Source organism: Rhinolophus sinicus, chromosome 8 (genome assembly GCF_057876585.1).
Source record: "Rhinolophus sinicus isolate RSI-liver-muscle chromosome 8, RSI-T2T, whole genome shotgun sequence".
In the NCBI taxonomy this organism is placed as follows: Eukaryota; Metazoa; Chordata; class Mammalia; order Chiroptera; family Rhinolophidae; genus Rhinolophus; species Rhinolophus sinicus.
In genome coordinates, this window is record NC_142508.1 from 13,324,017 (window position 1) to 13,340,173 (window position 16,157).

Consider the following 16,157-nt stretch of genomic DNA (forward strand, 5'->3'; position numbering starts at 1 on the left):
AGAGCCAGGACCCTGGCCGAGGCCAGTCATTCTTTAGTTTTCTGGTTCTCGGTACCTCATTACACTCCCTCCAAATTAGATTCAATTCATTTTACATCCCTGCCACATTAAGACAACTGCTCTCGGGTATGTGTATTTCCACACACACTTTGCTTCTCAAGCAAAACCTTGTAGACCAGGATCTCCTTTGGTCCATATCCTGCTCAAAGGACAGCCAGTTTGCTGGTCTTCTCTGGCTTGGCCCCAGTGGCGTGGACATACCTTGGGTTTGTCTGAATCCTCTCACCCTCTGTTCTTTACCATGGAATTGTTGTTCCCTAGTCCTGGGGAGGCAGTCAGAGCTGTGCCTCAGAGAAAGAATCCTGAAGGCAATGGCCTTGGTCCATTCAGAGCCTGTAAGGCGGGAATCCATTTTTCTCCATCAACCGATGGGAAGGGGTGCACTTCCAGACTCTGTGCTAGCCAGGGAGGGAAAAGTGAATAGTGACATACAGTCTGGAGCTTCCAGAAGGGCAACGCTTGGAAGAGAGCAGCAGAGGGTTGGGCTGAAGATTTATTTCAGTCCTCAATTATATGAGATTTCTTCCTAAATGAAAGGAGAGCTTTGGCAGATGGAGGGGGAAATACGGTCTCTTGGGAAGACATTACCAAAGTGGAAGTTGTATGACTTTTCATCAGAGTGAAAGTATAAGCTCCCTGTTACAGGGACTGTCTCGTTTGCTACTATTGCATGAATCCCGTATCACCTGAGCTGTGACAGGCAATTAATATCTTTTTGACTGACTGAATGAACGCATTAGCGTTCATGGATATGACTTGACAGTAAGAATTATCAGGGTTGGTTGCCAATTCAAGTTGGCTGTATTTGAGTTTTTCTTCCTAAGCTATTTGAGACATAAATTAATGACTGTCAGGCAGAGAAAACACTCAGGCTGGAATGAGGTCCTGGAGAGGGCTGGGGCCCCTGGGAATGAGGTCTCTCAGCAGAGGGCAGTAATTCCAGGTGGAGGGTGCCCTCAGATTCTGTATAACTGGCTGTCTCAGGACTCGGGCTGTGGGAGGTCAGACTGGTTCCCATGTTCTGTCCTATTAAAGGCTCAGGAGTTTCACTGTTGTCTAGTATCAGCCCCACACTTCCCAGCACTGGGCACATATCAGGCCCTCAGGAAACATTTGCTGAATAAAGACCGCAAGGAAAACAGTACACAACATTGAAGCTTCTCAAACATTTTTTTAATTTTCTGTTTTTCTCCCCAAGATCACAGTTAGGTTGTACAAATGGGTGTAACATTCTGGACCCGTAGGGTGTGAGGAATGACTGTGTGGGGTCCAAGTCTTCTTGTTCTCTTTTCCACATGGTTTCAAGGCAGCGTGTTGTTCTTCTGGGACATATCAACCATGAGTAGGAAGAGCAATTGGGGACCTGGGGACAGTGGTGAGGCCCAGTGTTCCAGGAGCAGTGAGCGCTCACACCACCCAAGGGCACTTCAGAAGCGCAGCGGGTGGGTGTGAGAGGAGGCATGTCACAGCTGTCCCACCTTCCTTGCATTCAGCTGAGCAGACCTGGGCTACTTTCTAAGGTGAGAAAGACCCAGGGGCTTGTAAGGAGAGTAAACAAGCATCTAAGAATCATTCACACCCGGACAATGTTTCAAGTGAGATGAAACGTTCTCTAACCATTATTTTCTCTTGGAAAGGAGAGAGGTAAAATCAAAAAAGGGATTGGATCACCCTGTATGCTTCCATTTTTGTCATTAATTTGATGGCTCTTGGTTTTGATTATGGCAGAAATAAAAACAAAAAGGCAATATACGAACTTATAACCTGTGTCTGAGCTGCTGCGTACAAACCTCTCCCAGGGATTAACATAAAAGGACTGTTTCCCCTTGGTCCTGACGAGGTCCTGTCTTGGTTAGGGAAGTTTGTTGGAAACTCCAGCCATCTGAGAAGCCATTGTTTGGATCTTGGCAACAGAGACAGAGATCAGTGCACATACACTTATTTCATTGAATTGTTAACTGACAAGGTTGAGAGAGAAAAAAAAAATCCTACATATAATGGAGCAGAACCCGATGAAGCGACTTTAGGAAGGGACTGAAATGTAGGCAGCAGGCCACTTTCCAGACTGTTGGGCATTAGTAATCTGTGCATTCATTTTTTTCAGAGTCCAGTTTAACACATCCTCCCCCCATCCCACCCTAGTCCCTGTGAAATCCACTGCATTAAAGTACATGTTAAATCAAAATAGTCAGTACTGCAAAGTCCCTTTATATGAGAGTTTATATGAGAAGCCAAAACTAGAGAGAAAAAAGATCCTTACACCTTCTCTCCACTGAAGCATCAGTGTAGAGAAAACTAAGTCAGCTCGGAACATACCAAATAACATACCGAAGAAAGCAGTAAGTATGACTAAGGAAACAAAAATGACCATTCCCCACCCCCGACCCCATGCGTTGCACCCCATTAAACCGTAGTTATTTTCTTATCCTTGGTGGCCTGCTTGATGGCAGCCTGCTCGCAGATGATTTCCTTGAGTCGCTGCAGCCTCATGTTCTGCGTGGTCTGGTCTCCCACCCCCGTCTGACTTCGGTGCAGCAAAGTCAGGGCGTGGATGTACTCCAGCTCCGTGTACTTCACGCCCTGGTCCACCACGAGGTTCAGGAGCTCATCGGCCGTGTTGTATAACATCTCGTAATACTGCCTGCGGGAGGAAGACAGAGCGCGCTCACCATCTCCACTGCCAGCGGAGTACGTGTGGTTTGAGTGGTAACGAACACGCCGCTTATACAGTACTGCGCTTACTTATTCCATAAACGTTTATTGATCACGAGGCATTGTTTTCGGCCCTATGGATAGAATGGAGAACAAGACAGACCCGATTGCTGCCCTCGTGGAGCTCGCTGGAGCACGCTGCAGGAGAGTAACTCCACACAAAGACCCAGGGAGACCTCACATCTTTCAGAGTCTCAGTTCACTCAAGACTTTCTCCTAGTTCTGCATTTACCTCAGGAGATCCAAAGAAAGAGAAGTAGGGGTATGGAACCAAGAGAAAGCAAAACAATCATCTGGCGGGCACTGCCCACAGTTTTTGTCTCATTCAATCCCTCATTCATTCACTCCTTCACTGGAGGCTCTGTGAAAAACACGGTTTTCTACTCCGTTAAGAGGTAGTTCTTAGGGTTATTGGAAGACTTAATGAATCCATATGGAGCACTTAGAACGGTGCCCAACACAATTATACGTGCTCCATAAGCATTAACTATTATTAGTAGCAATATAATATTAATAGCAACGTACTAATAGCAATCGCTATTAGTATATAATGACGAGCAAGACGTAGCCTCTTTCCTCAAATAGCTCAGAGGCAAGTAGGAAAGGTAATGAAAAGCAGCGAGATAATGACTGCATTTCTGTTGACAAGTTAATTCCCGTGTAGTGTCATTTACCCTCACTGCACCTCGCAGATACGGAACCGGAAAGGACAGAGAAGTTGGAAGCCTTGCCCGGTGTCACAACGACAGTGAGTGACTGTGCCAGGACATGAACCCAGGTTTCTGACTCTAAGTGCAATACTCCTTTTTCACGGACACAGTCAAGAAGAGGGTTCCAAGTGCCTCGAGTGAGGTGTAAATGCTATGAATTTATAGCGGAGGAAGAAGACATCACGCCACGCTGAGGGGAGGCTGAGGGATGAAGGAAGACTTCATATGGGGTAGGATATAGTCAGGCAGGGCTTCCAGGAAGGAAATTCTAGAATAGGGGAAAAGAGAAGGGCACGAGCAATGGCAGGAAGAGTAGTCCGGTTAGCCTGGGAGTGGTGGGAAAAGGCAGTTAAAGCCAGAAGGTGGACAGCATGACATCAGGCTGGCTAAGTCACTACAGAACTTTAGCGTAGTTCCGTCAAGGTTCCCCTACCCGCCAAGGTTCTGTTGAGAGCAGAGGCACCATTCCAAGTTGTGCTTCTGGAAGACTAACGTGACAGTGGTATGTTGAATGGCCTGGGAGGACACCAGTTGTAATTCTAGCAAAAGCCATCTGGCTTCAAGGCCATTGGTCTGAGTGGTGGAGAGAAGAGCAGGGCCTGTAAGGGAAACGTGCACTAGAGTGACTTTTCAATGCAGAGAGAAGGTGAGGTGGGAGCCACCTGCCTGCTTAAACCCAGCATTGTGCCACTACTCTCCCTCACGGAGCCTACGAGATGGGCTCTGAGGCCATGACTCGCACAGTGACTACAAATTACCCAGGAGGTAAAGTTCAGCGCAGGGTCTGAGCCAGCAATGCTATCACAGCTGGCCAGCCAAAGGACAGAGGAACCTTCCAGAAGATAGCGAAGCCTCCCAGAGGACAGAGGAACCTTCCAGAGAAGGACAGAGGAACCTTCCAGAGAAGGACAGAGGAACCTTCCAGAAAAGGACAGAGGAACCTTCCAGAAGACAGAGGGACAGAGGAACCTCCCGGAGAAGGACAGAGGAAACTTCCCAAGTTTTACTTCCTTCTCTCTTCCTGACAGGAAAGGCAGCTTCACCAGGATTGAGGGGCCCGAACAAGGCAGGGGCCCCAAGGCATCTCTGGGGCTGAAAGCATCTTGCAGATCTAAGAGGATCATTTGTTCAGAAATCTCGTACTGTTGGGCTCTGTTGGGCTCGGGGCATTGGATTTGTTTCTTCATCAGCATCTTGAAAAGAAGAACATCCTAGGGGAGAAGCAAGCCATCCTTGTGGCGAGGAATACATTCTGGGAGGTTCACAGTCAGGAACTTTTCTGAAGCTTCATATTTAGCATAAAATCCATGTGAACTACTCCTATTCTGTAACACACCTGTTGCAATTTAAAAAGAACATACTATTTTTTTAAAAAGCCTCATTCTGTAGGAAGAGGCATCACATTTATCCTGCGGCTTCATTTGTCCTCCATTGCTTTTTGTCTGTTTTGAGAAATGAGGCCCCTGCTCATCGAATTGTGCTTCCCTGAGATGCACAGGTGAGCAAGCGAGCTGTCCATTTACAGAACTAGCTAAGTATGCATTAAAAAATATTGCTCAAGAAGCACACACGTTCAAATCTAGATTGGCCAACGTAGCCTCTTTCCTCAAATAGGAAGAGTTTGGGGCCCATGTTTCTGCCAAAGCAAGAACGCACCTGGTAGCTGCATTCTAGACTGGTGGTTCTCAAACTGTCGAGTGCCTGGGCAGCTAATGAAAAATGCAGATTCCTGAGGCCCCAGACCCAGACACTGTCATTCCCAAAGGATTTGAACCAGCTAGGACTCTGCGTCCTCAGTCTGTCTGGTGTGGGAATAGTTACGAAACCATTCCCATCTCCTTGAACCAAGGACATAAAAGCATTAAGGAAGGAGATAGAAGCCATAAGCGGGTTGTGATGCTTTTCAATGAGATAAAACCAAAAGAATTGGGTTTCTTTGTATTATGATGCTGATACTCTCATCATTTATCTTAAGAAGTAACACTGAACCCATCAGACCAGATGAAATTGGATTTCTCTGGAAAAACCTGATGAACTGTTTCCAGAGGTAAATTGCTGGTTTTCTATAGAGACCACTGTTCCATGCTGGGAGCAAACAACAAAACAAAGATGCCTGGATTTCTAGTCCTGGAACCTCCTGTGTGATAAGTGATAAAGAGCATGTCACTTAAGTCCTATTGTTTCAATATCCTCTGTGCAATGAAGACCTTTATAAATCCCAGAATGACACTCTCAAGTGGACTGAGAGATGAAAAGAGTCTTCAAGCGCCTTGGATAAACAGTGCCCCAGAATTGCAAGGCTGAGTTATTAAACAAAATAGACAGGTAACTGATGGTGCATTTTCTATAGTTAGGGAAAAAAATTCCCCATAACCATGATGATATATTAGATCATAAAGAAACATAAATATTTAAAGACAGAATGAAATTCATTCATCTTTCAGAATAGTACCCAGTTGCAAAGACTATACTAAAATCAGCACATCAACGGTTAGACTTGGAGGTGGAGACAGGGTGCTACAAGGTGCCTTAAGGAGAAAATAGGAAAATGCCCTGAACTACACACTTAGGTTGAGCTTCCATGATAAACACTGACATGCTGAAATAAAATCATGTCACCTAATTGGGATAAGTAATTTATCAGCACTTATGGAGGCCCCAGGAAAATGAAAGCTTGATTTTTGTCATCAAGCATTAAAATAGCAGCCATGGTTTCCAGGGTACCACATTTTACAGTAGACAGCACTTGACTTAGCTGCCTGGATGGGATCGGTCAACACACAGTTGATTTAGACCTTTTCTAGCTCATGACTTGTGGAGCAAGTCTTTTCATAGCCCATAATTAATAGCCCATAAAGGGCCCATTGCCAGACATGGACCAAATATCCTGTTCTGGAAACCAGGGTCCCATGTCACCCTGATGGGTGGAACATTCTGTGAGAGGTGGCTCTCCACTCATCGTTTCTCTCACCCTTTCTTGTCTTTGGGCACACATTACTATTAATAATAATATCTAACTTTTAGGTGCATGAACATAATCAGCACTTTGGGGTAGGTACTGCAGTCACCCACGACTTACAGATGAGCAAACTGAGCTTTAGAGAGTCTGAGCGATGTGTCTAAGGCCTCAAAATGAAGGACGTGGAACTCTGGACTCACTCCAAAGCCACCAGAATACAGAAATATCTGAAAATGTAAAAAGCCATAGTACTAATTTCAAACGATAGTTATACAGCTAATTCACTTTTAGTCATGATTTAGGAAATAGTAGTTTAATATAATTCACATACTGACTCAATACTCTGCCTTCTACTGTAATGAAACAAGCCAGTATTGTGGCAATTCAAAATTCATTTATACGCTTTGCCATTATATTTGAGTACCACTGGATTTGATCTGGGAATTCAGTGCTCTAAACCAAAAATAATGAAGGCATGTGGTAAATTCAGCATTCAGGAGTTACAGGAAAGCTGTTTGGCTTTTTCAATCATTTTGTCACCTCTCTTTATTTCTCCTGGTTTTGTCCCTCTATGGTGGTAATGGACAAGGTGAGCTTTCTTTCCAAAAGTTGGCCGTCCTTCTGATTCATTACTTCCTTGAGGAAGGGAGATAATTAAGTAATTTCATTGTAAAGACTTTTTCATCTAGTCCTTCCTGAGATAAGGATATAATAGTATTACTATCAACAAGAGAATTAGGCTCTGAAGCTGACTTCTTAAATGTAAGTTTCAAAGGAAGAAAAATTTACCTGAGTATAGCTTGGTATTGATTGCTGCTCCCAAAATTCCTATTAGCCAACAGTTGCAGCATTTTGAACTTAAATAAAAACCCAATAGGAGGTAGTTCACTAAATTGTCAGGAAAATATTCAAATCCTGTTTTCTTGTTCACTCAATGGTACATATGATAATAAGCAGGGAAAGGCAAAGAGAAAAGAAAGAAACTGAATAATCTATAAACTAGATAATCATCCTATAAATAATTGAGAGGTAGTTACAGTGGAAAGACTTAGCGAAGTAAATAAATACTCAAGAGATCAACTAAATTCAGACTCTGGTTAAGTCTTTGATTCCCCACTTAACCAGCTGTGTGACCTTGGGCAAGTGCTGGCAGCTCTTGGGACCCCTGCTTCCCAGATGAAAAACAAAGAGGTTCCAGCAGATGCTGTGTAAGCACTGGCGGTTTTGGATTTTAAAATCTTTAGAGAATGTTCTGCTTGGTCCTTTAATTAACATCCTGGGCTACCACATCAGAAGCAGCTGATGCTGGTTTTCCCCAAGCCATTACTGTAAGATGTACTACTGAGTGATCTGAAAACATTCTGAACAAGTGTAAACTTAGCTCGGCCATACTTTCCAGACCAAAAATAAAATGGATGGTAATCTCGTGTGTCAGAAGAATAAATTAGTTTATTAAAAAAATAATATAATGGCTCTGATTTGTCTTCCCCTTCAAAGAGCTTATAGACACAATTGAAAATTCTAATTTGAAATAATTGAAGTTACTACCATTCCGGGAATGAGAAAACTAAGGTAGAGAAAAGCTAAATAATTTTTAGAGAGTTAGGGGCAGAATTAAATTTCTATTCTATATGGGGATCGTTTTTAACACTCTTGAGAACAGATTGCGCAGGTTTTTGTTCTGAGCAGGACACTCCAGGACAGAAGTAAAGTACAGTCTTTAGAAAAGACAGTGAGGAAATTCCCTCAGCTGGTGGCAGCAGAAAATCACTCAAGAGGTAAAGAGAGCCAGGGCGTGCATGGGCTTCTTTGATTGGTCCTGTACCCCCACCTTCTTTATATACCGTGACACACACACTCACCACTGCCCTTCCACAAGGGCACTGTGCGTAAATGGCAGTTACCTATTGTATGGCTTCTGATAGTCCCCAGGCTTTAGCAGTCTTGGGGGATCTCTCTCCTGGGGAGAGGTTAACTGTTAAAGTCATTTGTGTCCATCTTGCTCAGGAACGTAACCTGATATTTGGATGGCAGCAGCTAGAGCCTTGCTTTATTCCTCTTTACAAAAAAAAATACAACCACTGAAAACCGAAAAATTCTTCCGAGACCCATGTCTTCTGAGATGATGACCCTCTCCCAAGCTCAGTTACTGAAAAGGGAAGACAATTTCTTTTTGTTCCCTGAGCGAGAAACTTTGCTCCCCACCTTGGGAACGCATTCAAAATTTATAAAGATCTATGGTTGAAATTTCCTCCTTGACAACGTAAGGATTCATATGTCACTCTCTGCTCCATCAGATAATTTTTTAAATTTAAGTTTTCTACAACAGGGCTGGAGGGAGATCTGCATTTTAAATTCCGTACAATTAAAGCTGTGTCTCTTTGGTCTGGCGCTGCCTTTGGTCAAACCCCAATTGCATGAATAATTATTCAGTCCATTAAGAAGTCTGCTCAAGTCCGTCTCCCATCTTGAAGGTTTTAATAAATATTGATCAGGCACGTTTCTGTTTGCACTTTGTCAAAGCAATTCTGATGGATTCATCTTCTGATGTTATCAAATAATGAAATATGAAAGAGTGAATAGAATTACCCTCTTGTTCTGTGATTTTTTATTTAGGTCCTTCATTTTACTTTCAGAATTGTGTTTGTCTCATACTCCTGTAAATGTTCTTTTGATTATGAAAAGGTAAGACCAGGTTAAGCAGGGCTGTGCTGTGCTGAATATCACTTTAGAGAGTGTTTTCCATTAAAAAATATTATCTAATAGCATGGGTTGATAAAAGGACATAGTATCATGTACTCTGGTAGCCCCAAAGCTTCATTTTGTTCACCCATTAGCACAAGGCCCTTTTGTTAGGGATTATCTAATATACTATATATTTCTTAGATTAGCAATCTGGGAAACTGCTGAGACACGCTGAATAAAAATAATTCAGAAGCCCTGTGGCTTTTCCAGTTTTAAGTAATGAAATGGAATGATCAACTTTTCAATAAATAATGCAAAGGATTTCTTCAAAGGGATAACCTAGTATTATTATTACTAATGCTTAGGAAGTTCTATTAATAACATTTGCAATGCAAACATAACATAGAAAGCTAGAGTCCTTGCTTCAAGAAGCTTCTTTTATCGACATAAAAAACACACAAAAAACCCAGTCCAAGTCCAGATCAAAGGTATCTAAGGCACCAGGCAAACGTTTTAATTTAAATAAGATAAATCTGGGGCTTGCCAGCCACCGGCCTGCCCCTCCTGCTCCTCTCCCTCGGTACATGGGAAGGGAGAAAAGAGCTGGAGGACCCTGGGCAAGGTACAGAAACCACGGTTTCGGTCCCAAGCGACGACCAGAGTTACTGATGGGGAGAAGCGAAGGGTAACAGGGGTTGGGTTTCTGTATTTACAACATGGGGATTCGTCTCTACCTGTGGGGAGCAAGGACAGTGTGGAAAGATAGGCACGGACTGCATGGCGTTGATGGGAGAACACGCCCATTTGAGCATTATGCCAACGAGGCCAAGGTAATGGATTGATTCTGGTAGGTGCCAGTTAGTTCTCTTTTTCAGTCATTGACTCTGCCCATAGCCAGCTAGCTGCCAAGTGTGTTAAGCCAACGACTGGGTGAGGTTGAATGGATAGTTCACTGCAAGCCTTTGTCACTGCCAGGGATACTTAAGAGGCAAAGACTGCTATTTAGCCATCAGTTCACTGAGTTTGTCAAACCTTGACTCCTGACCTTTGGATGCTGGTTAGGAACCCTAGTATACGTTTCTATATTGTCACAGGGGATTGCTCTACTTTGCTGAGACAGAAGACCATATCCTTTAGGGCTAATGGGCAAGAAAGAAAATAGTTTTGGCAGAGAAACCAAAAAATCAGCAGATAGTTTGAAAAGTGTGAGCATATTCAAATCAGTAGGTCCCAATGGCAAACACTCAGTATATTTACTGAACCCTTACGGTTACTTATGAAAGAGAGAACACCTAACTAAAGCAAAGCTATGAAATGAGCCCCCTGAGATTCAAGGACATGTGACTCAGGATGTCAGTTAGAAAAACAATAGACTACATCATCAGAAGCTAATGGAAATATGTACAATATCCAGCAGGGTTTAATTAAAGACCCAAATACTCTGACAAATGTGATGGATAGCTTTGGGTAGCAGTGTGAATTTGGTGGATGAAAAGCCACTGTGGCTGATATATATTTGGATGTCAGTGAACCATTTTATAGAGTGCCTCTAAAAAAATATTACTAGCAAAAGAGAATTTATCCTGAATGGCCACCCGAGAGGACACAGGCTGAAAAACAAACAAAGGGTAATGAGAAAGGCAAATCAACAGATTCAGAAGAGAACGTATTTGACAAATGCTAAGGACACTGGCTTATAACTGATCTCACTTAATACCTTAATGAACGGGAAGAACACACAGAGTGGTGGAAAGGACAAATGTTACCAAATGGGCAAGGGCCGTGAACGGCAACAAAGACAGAGAAAAACTGGAAAGGACTCCAGAGAATTTAGAATTATGAGCAGCAAATGACAAAATGAGATTCGTCTTGGGAAAACCCAAGTAAGTGAATGTGTCTGGAAGAAATTCAAACCTCCCCTATTCAATAGCTGGAAGAAACCTTAGAACAGCACTGGTGAAAAAACGGTCCATGAGGGGGTGGGGGGAGGGGTAAGCGTAAGGAATCAGAGCATTTTCTTCCTGTAGAAAAAAGTACCAGTTATAGGACAAGGAGATGATGCTAATCCCGTCTTTGTTGTACTTCATAGTTCCTCTATCGCTTTATACTATAAGCCAATTGAAAGAAAATCCGAAAGAAAACATCAAATAGGATTAAAGGGACAGTAGGTTGGCAGAAAACAGATTAAAAGAGATTCAGTCCAGTTTTTGCTCAAATGTCAGCTTATCAATAAGTGAGGTTTTCCCTGACCACCTTATCTAAAATGGTACCCACTCAATCCTCATCAAGCTTTGTCCTTTTTCTGAGCTTTACTTTTTTTTACCACTCACCTCCATCTAAAAATATATATATTTCCAAAAAATACTTTTACTATATATTTGAAAAATATATGTATATATAAAGTTAGAGACACAGCATAATGCAGTGGTTAAGATCATGGACTCAGGAGTCAGGGGCCTGGGATCGAATCCCAGTTCCGTCTCTTACTATTTGTTTGATCTTGGGCAATTTATTAATCTCTCTGTGCCTTTTTTTTTTTTCTTCAGTCGAGAAAAGGATAGTACTACGCGGTTGTTACAAGGATCACACGATGAAGGACAGTGTCTGGGGCAGAGGAAGTGTTTCTGAAGTATAACGATTACGGAAAGAAATGTCTGCCCCTGCCCCTTCCTAGAATACAGGCTCAATGAGCACAGGGTTGGATTCCATATCATTCCTTGTTACCCCTTGGCCTGAGAACAGGGCATCTAGTGGTGTTGAAAAAATCAAAAGGCATGAATCAAGTGAGAGTCAACCTAAGTGACAGAGCACAATGTAAAAAGCTGTCTGATTCTTGGACACGGGAAGGGGCGAAACTATGAATACAATAGCTGCTCCCTACCTACAACGGCGAAGGGTATTCTGAGGTAACTCGGGGCGGCAGACCCTCTGTGTCTGCGATAACCAGTTGCAAACGGAAAAGGGGAGGGCGGGGAGGGAAGAGGTCTGGTTTCCACTCATGATCTGCAATCCTCAGCTTTTCTTTCTTTCTCTGATGGAACTGGACACGAATTCTCAGACATCCTTGGCCTGTCTGAACTTGTTACTTCATGTACACAAAGGGGTAAATAATATTACATCACAAGCTAAGTCTGAGGATTAAATCAAACGATAAGGTAGGACACTCGCTAGGTAAAAATGGTCGTACACATATATATACGGCGGTCAACTTTCCTTGCACTTGGTACTGGCTACGTATACACGTATTATCTTTTACTTTACCACAACTGTGTGAGGTATCATATTCTCCACATTGAAATGGCTCTTTTATTAATCCTCCTCTCTCCCCTCAGAAGAGGGGTTTCTTTTCTCTTCTTTCGTTTTCTAGGCTTAACCCTATGCCTTTGATCCCAGTCCTCCCAACGCCTTTAGGGCCCTGTTGAGGTTTTGTTTTGTTTTGTTTTGAACTCTTGTATCGAGTACCTACCCCTTTCACTGGTTCTTTCATGTCTGCCTTCAAACATCCTTATATTTCTCATATTTTGAAAACAAAACAAAGCCAAACAACAAACCCCAAACCCTTTGCGCTCCTGAGTCCACTCCCTTCTTCACCATTTCTCTTCTCCTCTCACTGTTAAAGTTCTCGGAAAAAAAAAAAAAATCATTTGTATTCCCTGACTGTCCCTCTAAAGCCTTCATTTTGTCTGAAACTATATTCAAAAAGGTCACGAGTGACATCCTGGTGGACAAACACAGTGGCGTTTGCTTAGTACTCTTGCCCTTGACAGTTTCCCATCCTAAACTCAACTCTCTTTGAGTCAGTTATTGAGCTTCTTCTCCCAGCATCCTCAGTTTCTTTGGTTTCCTTACTGGCTCCTATCCTCTCTGCCTACCACAGGCATTCCTTCCAGTCACGCGTTGGCGCTTTGTTCTTCTCGCTTTGCTTCCCAAAGTCTTCTCTGTACACGAGATGTTCTCTCTCTCTCTCTCTCTCTCTCTCTCTCTCTCTCTCTCTCTCTCTCTCTCTCTCTCGATCTGGTCTCTCAATAGATCAAAGCCTCCTTTTCACTGATTTGCAGACATTTCTTCCAGGTGTCCTTACCAGGTAACCTCCCTGACTTCCAAATTTTGCTTAAGAGAACTATAGTTTGCAAAACCTCAAAATGTCAGTATCACGTTTGAGTCTTTGCTCTTTATTTCTTTTACCTGATAATTACCAGGTCTATCATGGAAACATCTTTTATACTCATTTCTTCTTTCCAATCTCATTATCATAGATCTTAGTCCCCTTTCACTGGGTTATTACAATAATTTCCTACTGTACTTTCTCATGGTCACAAACTCCTCCCAGACGAACCTCCGGTTCCAACTGGATCAGATCACTACTCTGTGTAAAACAGCAACAACCACTTGTGTGTCCACTTGTGCTAGTAGCACTAGATTCACACTCTCAACAGTGATACCCAAGGCCTTTTAATGACCTGGCCTCTAGTCCACATTTTCTCTCACTTTCCCCTTGCTTGAGCCTTCTAGTTAAGCCAAAACTTAGCTCACTAATCAATGTCCTTTGAACATACTTAGTACTTTTTGTCTTGGATTTGTGTAGCGAAAGCCTAACTGACGTTTAAGACCGCTGAAATCCCATACTCTCTATGAAGCTAGCTGAGCAATTTCCTCCTTCCCTGTTACTTACTGCATGGGTCACCCCATGTGTCATTTAAAGTAGTGTTTGTTTCTTAAGAAAAAAAAAATTAAGGTTCTTTTTGACCTGGTAATACCATAAAAAAAGTTATTAGGGTATTTACTTATTACCTCTGTGAACTTGGGAAAGTTACTTAATCCTTGTGGGCCCGTTTTCTGACCCATAAAATAAGGATATTGCTAGTACGTACTCCTAGGGCTGTTAGGAGGATTAAATGAGTTAATATGTGTAAAGTGCTTAGAACAGTGCCTGGCACATAATACACAAGTGCTTGCTAAATAAGCAAATAAAACAAGAGAATAAATGAAAGCGAAAGGTACAAAAAGCAAACATTGCAAAGTCTCTCTTCCACTTCTGTCTCCTACCGTGTTTCCCCGAAAATAAGACCTAGCCGGACCATCAGCTCTAATGTGTCTTTTGGAGCAAAAATTAATATAACACCTGGTCTTATTTTAATATAAGACTGGGTATAATATCATACAGGGTATTATAGAATAGAATAGAATAGAATAGAATAGAATAGAATAGAATAGAAAATACTGGGTATAATATAATATAATATAAAATAATACTGGGTATAATATAATGTAATATAATATGATGTAATATAATATAATGTAACACCGGGTCTTATATTAATTTTTGCTCCAAAAGACGCATTAGAGCTGAAGGTCTGGCTAGGTCTTGTTTTTGGGGAAACACGGTAACCTCCCACCCTGTTTCCTTTCCTGGAGACAATCACTGTTACTAGTTTCTAGGGTATCCTTCCAAATATATTTTAGACATATACAAGCACAGCTGTGTGTGTGAGTGTGTGTGCGCACACACACAACACTTAAAGAGAAATGATGCTTACGTGCTCTTCTGTGTCTTGCTTTTTCCACTTAACAATATATCTTTGAGATGGTTTCATTTCAGTATATATCGACCTGCCTTGTTCTTAATGGCTGCAGAGAATTCACCGGTATGGATGTACCATGATATATATTTATTAACTTCTCCCAAAACGCAGCCTTCTTGACAACAAAGACTATGGCTTATCACTGTGTAGCATCCTCAGTGCTTACATAATACCTTTGAAAACTCTTTTTTTTGGTTTTGTTTATTTGTTCAACAGATATTTAAGCATCAATTATATACCAGGTAGTATATATATATATATATATATATATGGCAGATACTGTGAGTAAAACATAGTCTTTGCTCTCTGGAGATGCAGAGTCTGGTGTGACAGTAGCCAGGTAATTATACTAATGTGACAGTGGCTGAATAAAGGTGCAAAGGAGACTCTAGGATCACCAGTAGGAAGGTTTTCTGGAGGAGACAGTAAGGATGAGGCAAACAGAGAAAGAAAGTACTGGACAAAGAAAGGAAACGGAATGTGTGAAGTGGATGGGAAGTAGGAAGAATACGGTATTGGGGGGGTGGGGTGGTTACCAAGCGTTTACTTCTTTCTCACTGGAGTGCAAGGGGTATGTGGAGGGGGGACAAGAAGTTAGCAAGACAAACTGGGGCCAGATCACAAATGACCCTGTCTGTCGTGCTAAACACTGCAGACTTCCATGGGTAGGTGGAAGAAAGGACGGATGGTGAGACTGACTTAGTGATTCGCCTCTTATTTCACTCAGGTTATCTGACAAAGCAGTTACCATCTGTTAGTACCAGGATTTAATGAATGTAGAAGAGATATAGTCTCAGAACAACAGGTGTATGCTTTCTTTTATGAGGAAGTCACAAACTCACAACTTGGTCATTAGTTTCCTAATTTGCCATGGATTTGGCCAGTCTAGCTTCAGGTTACCCGCTGGCATTTGGAAACTAAGCCTGGAAGAGGAATGTGAAGACAGAGGATCTTAGAAAGAAGTCGGACATGATGACAAGTGTGTTATAGAGGCAGGGTGGAGGACGGACAGTCTGAGAAGCAAGTGCACCTTCAGGCTGTCGGACGATCTAGCCTACGCTTGGTTTGCTCGATTCTCCTGTCAGGATGTATTGGTCTTTAGGTTTCCTCACGCCTCATGTTCCCAAGCTTGTAGTACACAAGCAACCTCAAGGGCAGAGAAGGGTGCCAACATTTCAGCAGGAAAACACGCCCAGGCTCAAACCTCTAGGACCTTCCATTCAGGTCAACACTGGCAACAACTGTTACCACACACACAGCTGGACTGTGATGAGGGAGAGAGGAAAGAGGAGGCAGGTGGTAAGAACAGAAGAAAGCAGAGCAAGGCAGGGGGAGCGGGGACGAGTTTTATAATACTATTCCCAGTGTCATACATGGTAGGCTTGATAACCTCAGTTTGGCAGATACATAGAGGGTCTGGGAAGAAGGTCACGAGGCTTCATGTGACTG

At 42.6% G+C, this 16,157-nt stretch overlaps 1 protein-coding gene across 1 annotated transcript in view; it reads right to left on the reverse strand.

The window, feature by feature from the left end:
- Positions 1–1,211: 1,211 nt before the first annotated feature.
- EXOC4 (exocyst complex component 4) overlaps positions 1,212–16,157 on the reverse strand; it is a 635,543-nt gene continuing 620,597 nt past the window's right edge. The window contains exon 18 of the mRNA XM_019750984.3: positions 1,212–2,701. Coding sequence (XP_019606543.1) covers positions 2,464–2,701 — 238 coding nt within the window. The 3' untranslated portion in view covers positions 1,212–2,463. The remainder of the gene's footprint in view (positions 2,702–16,157) is intronic.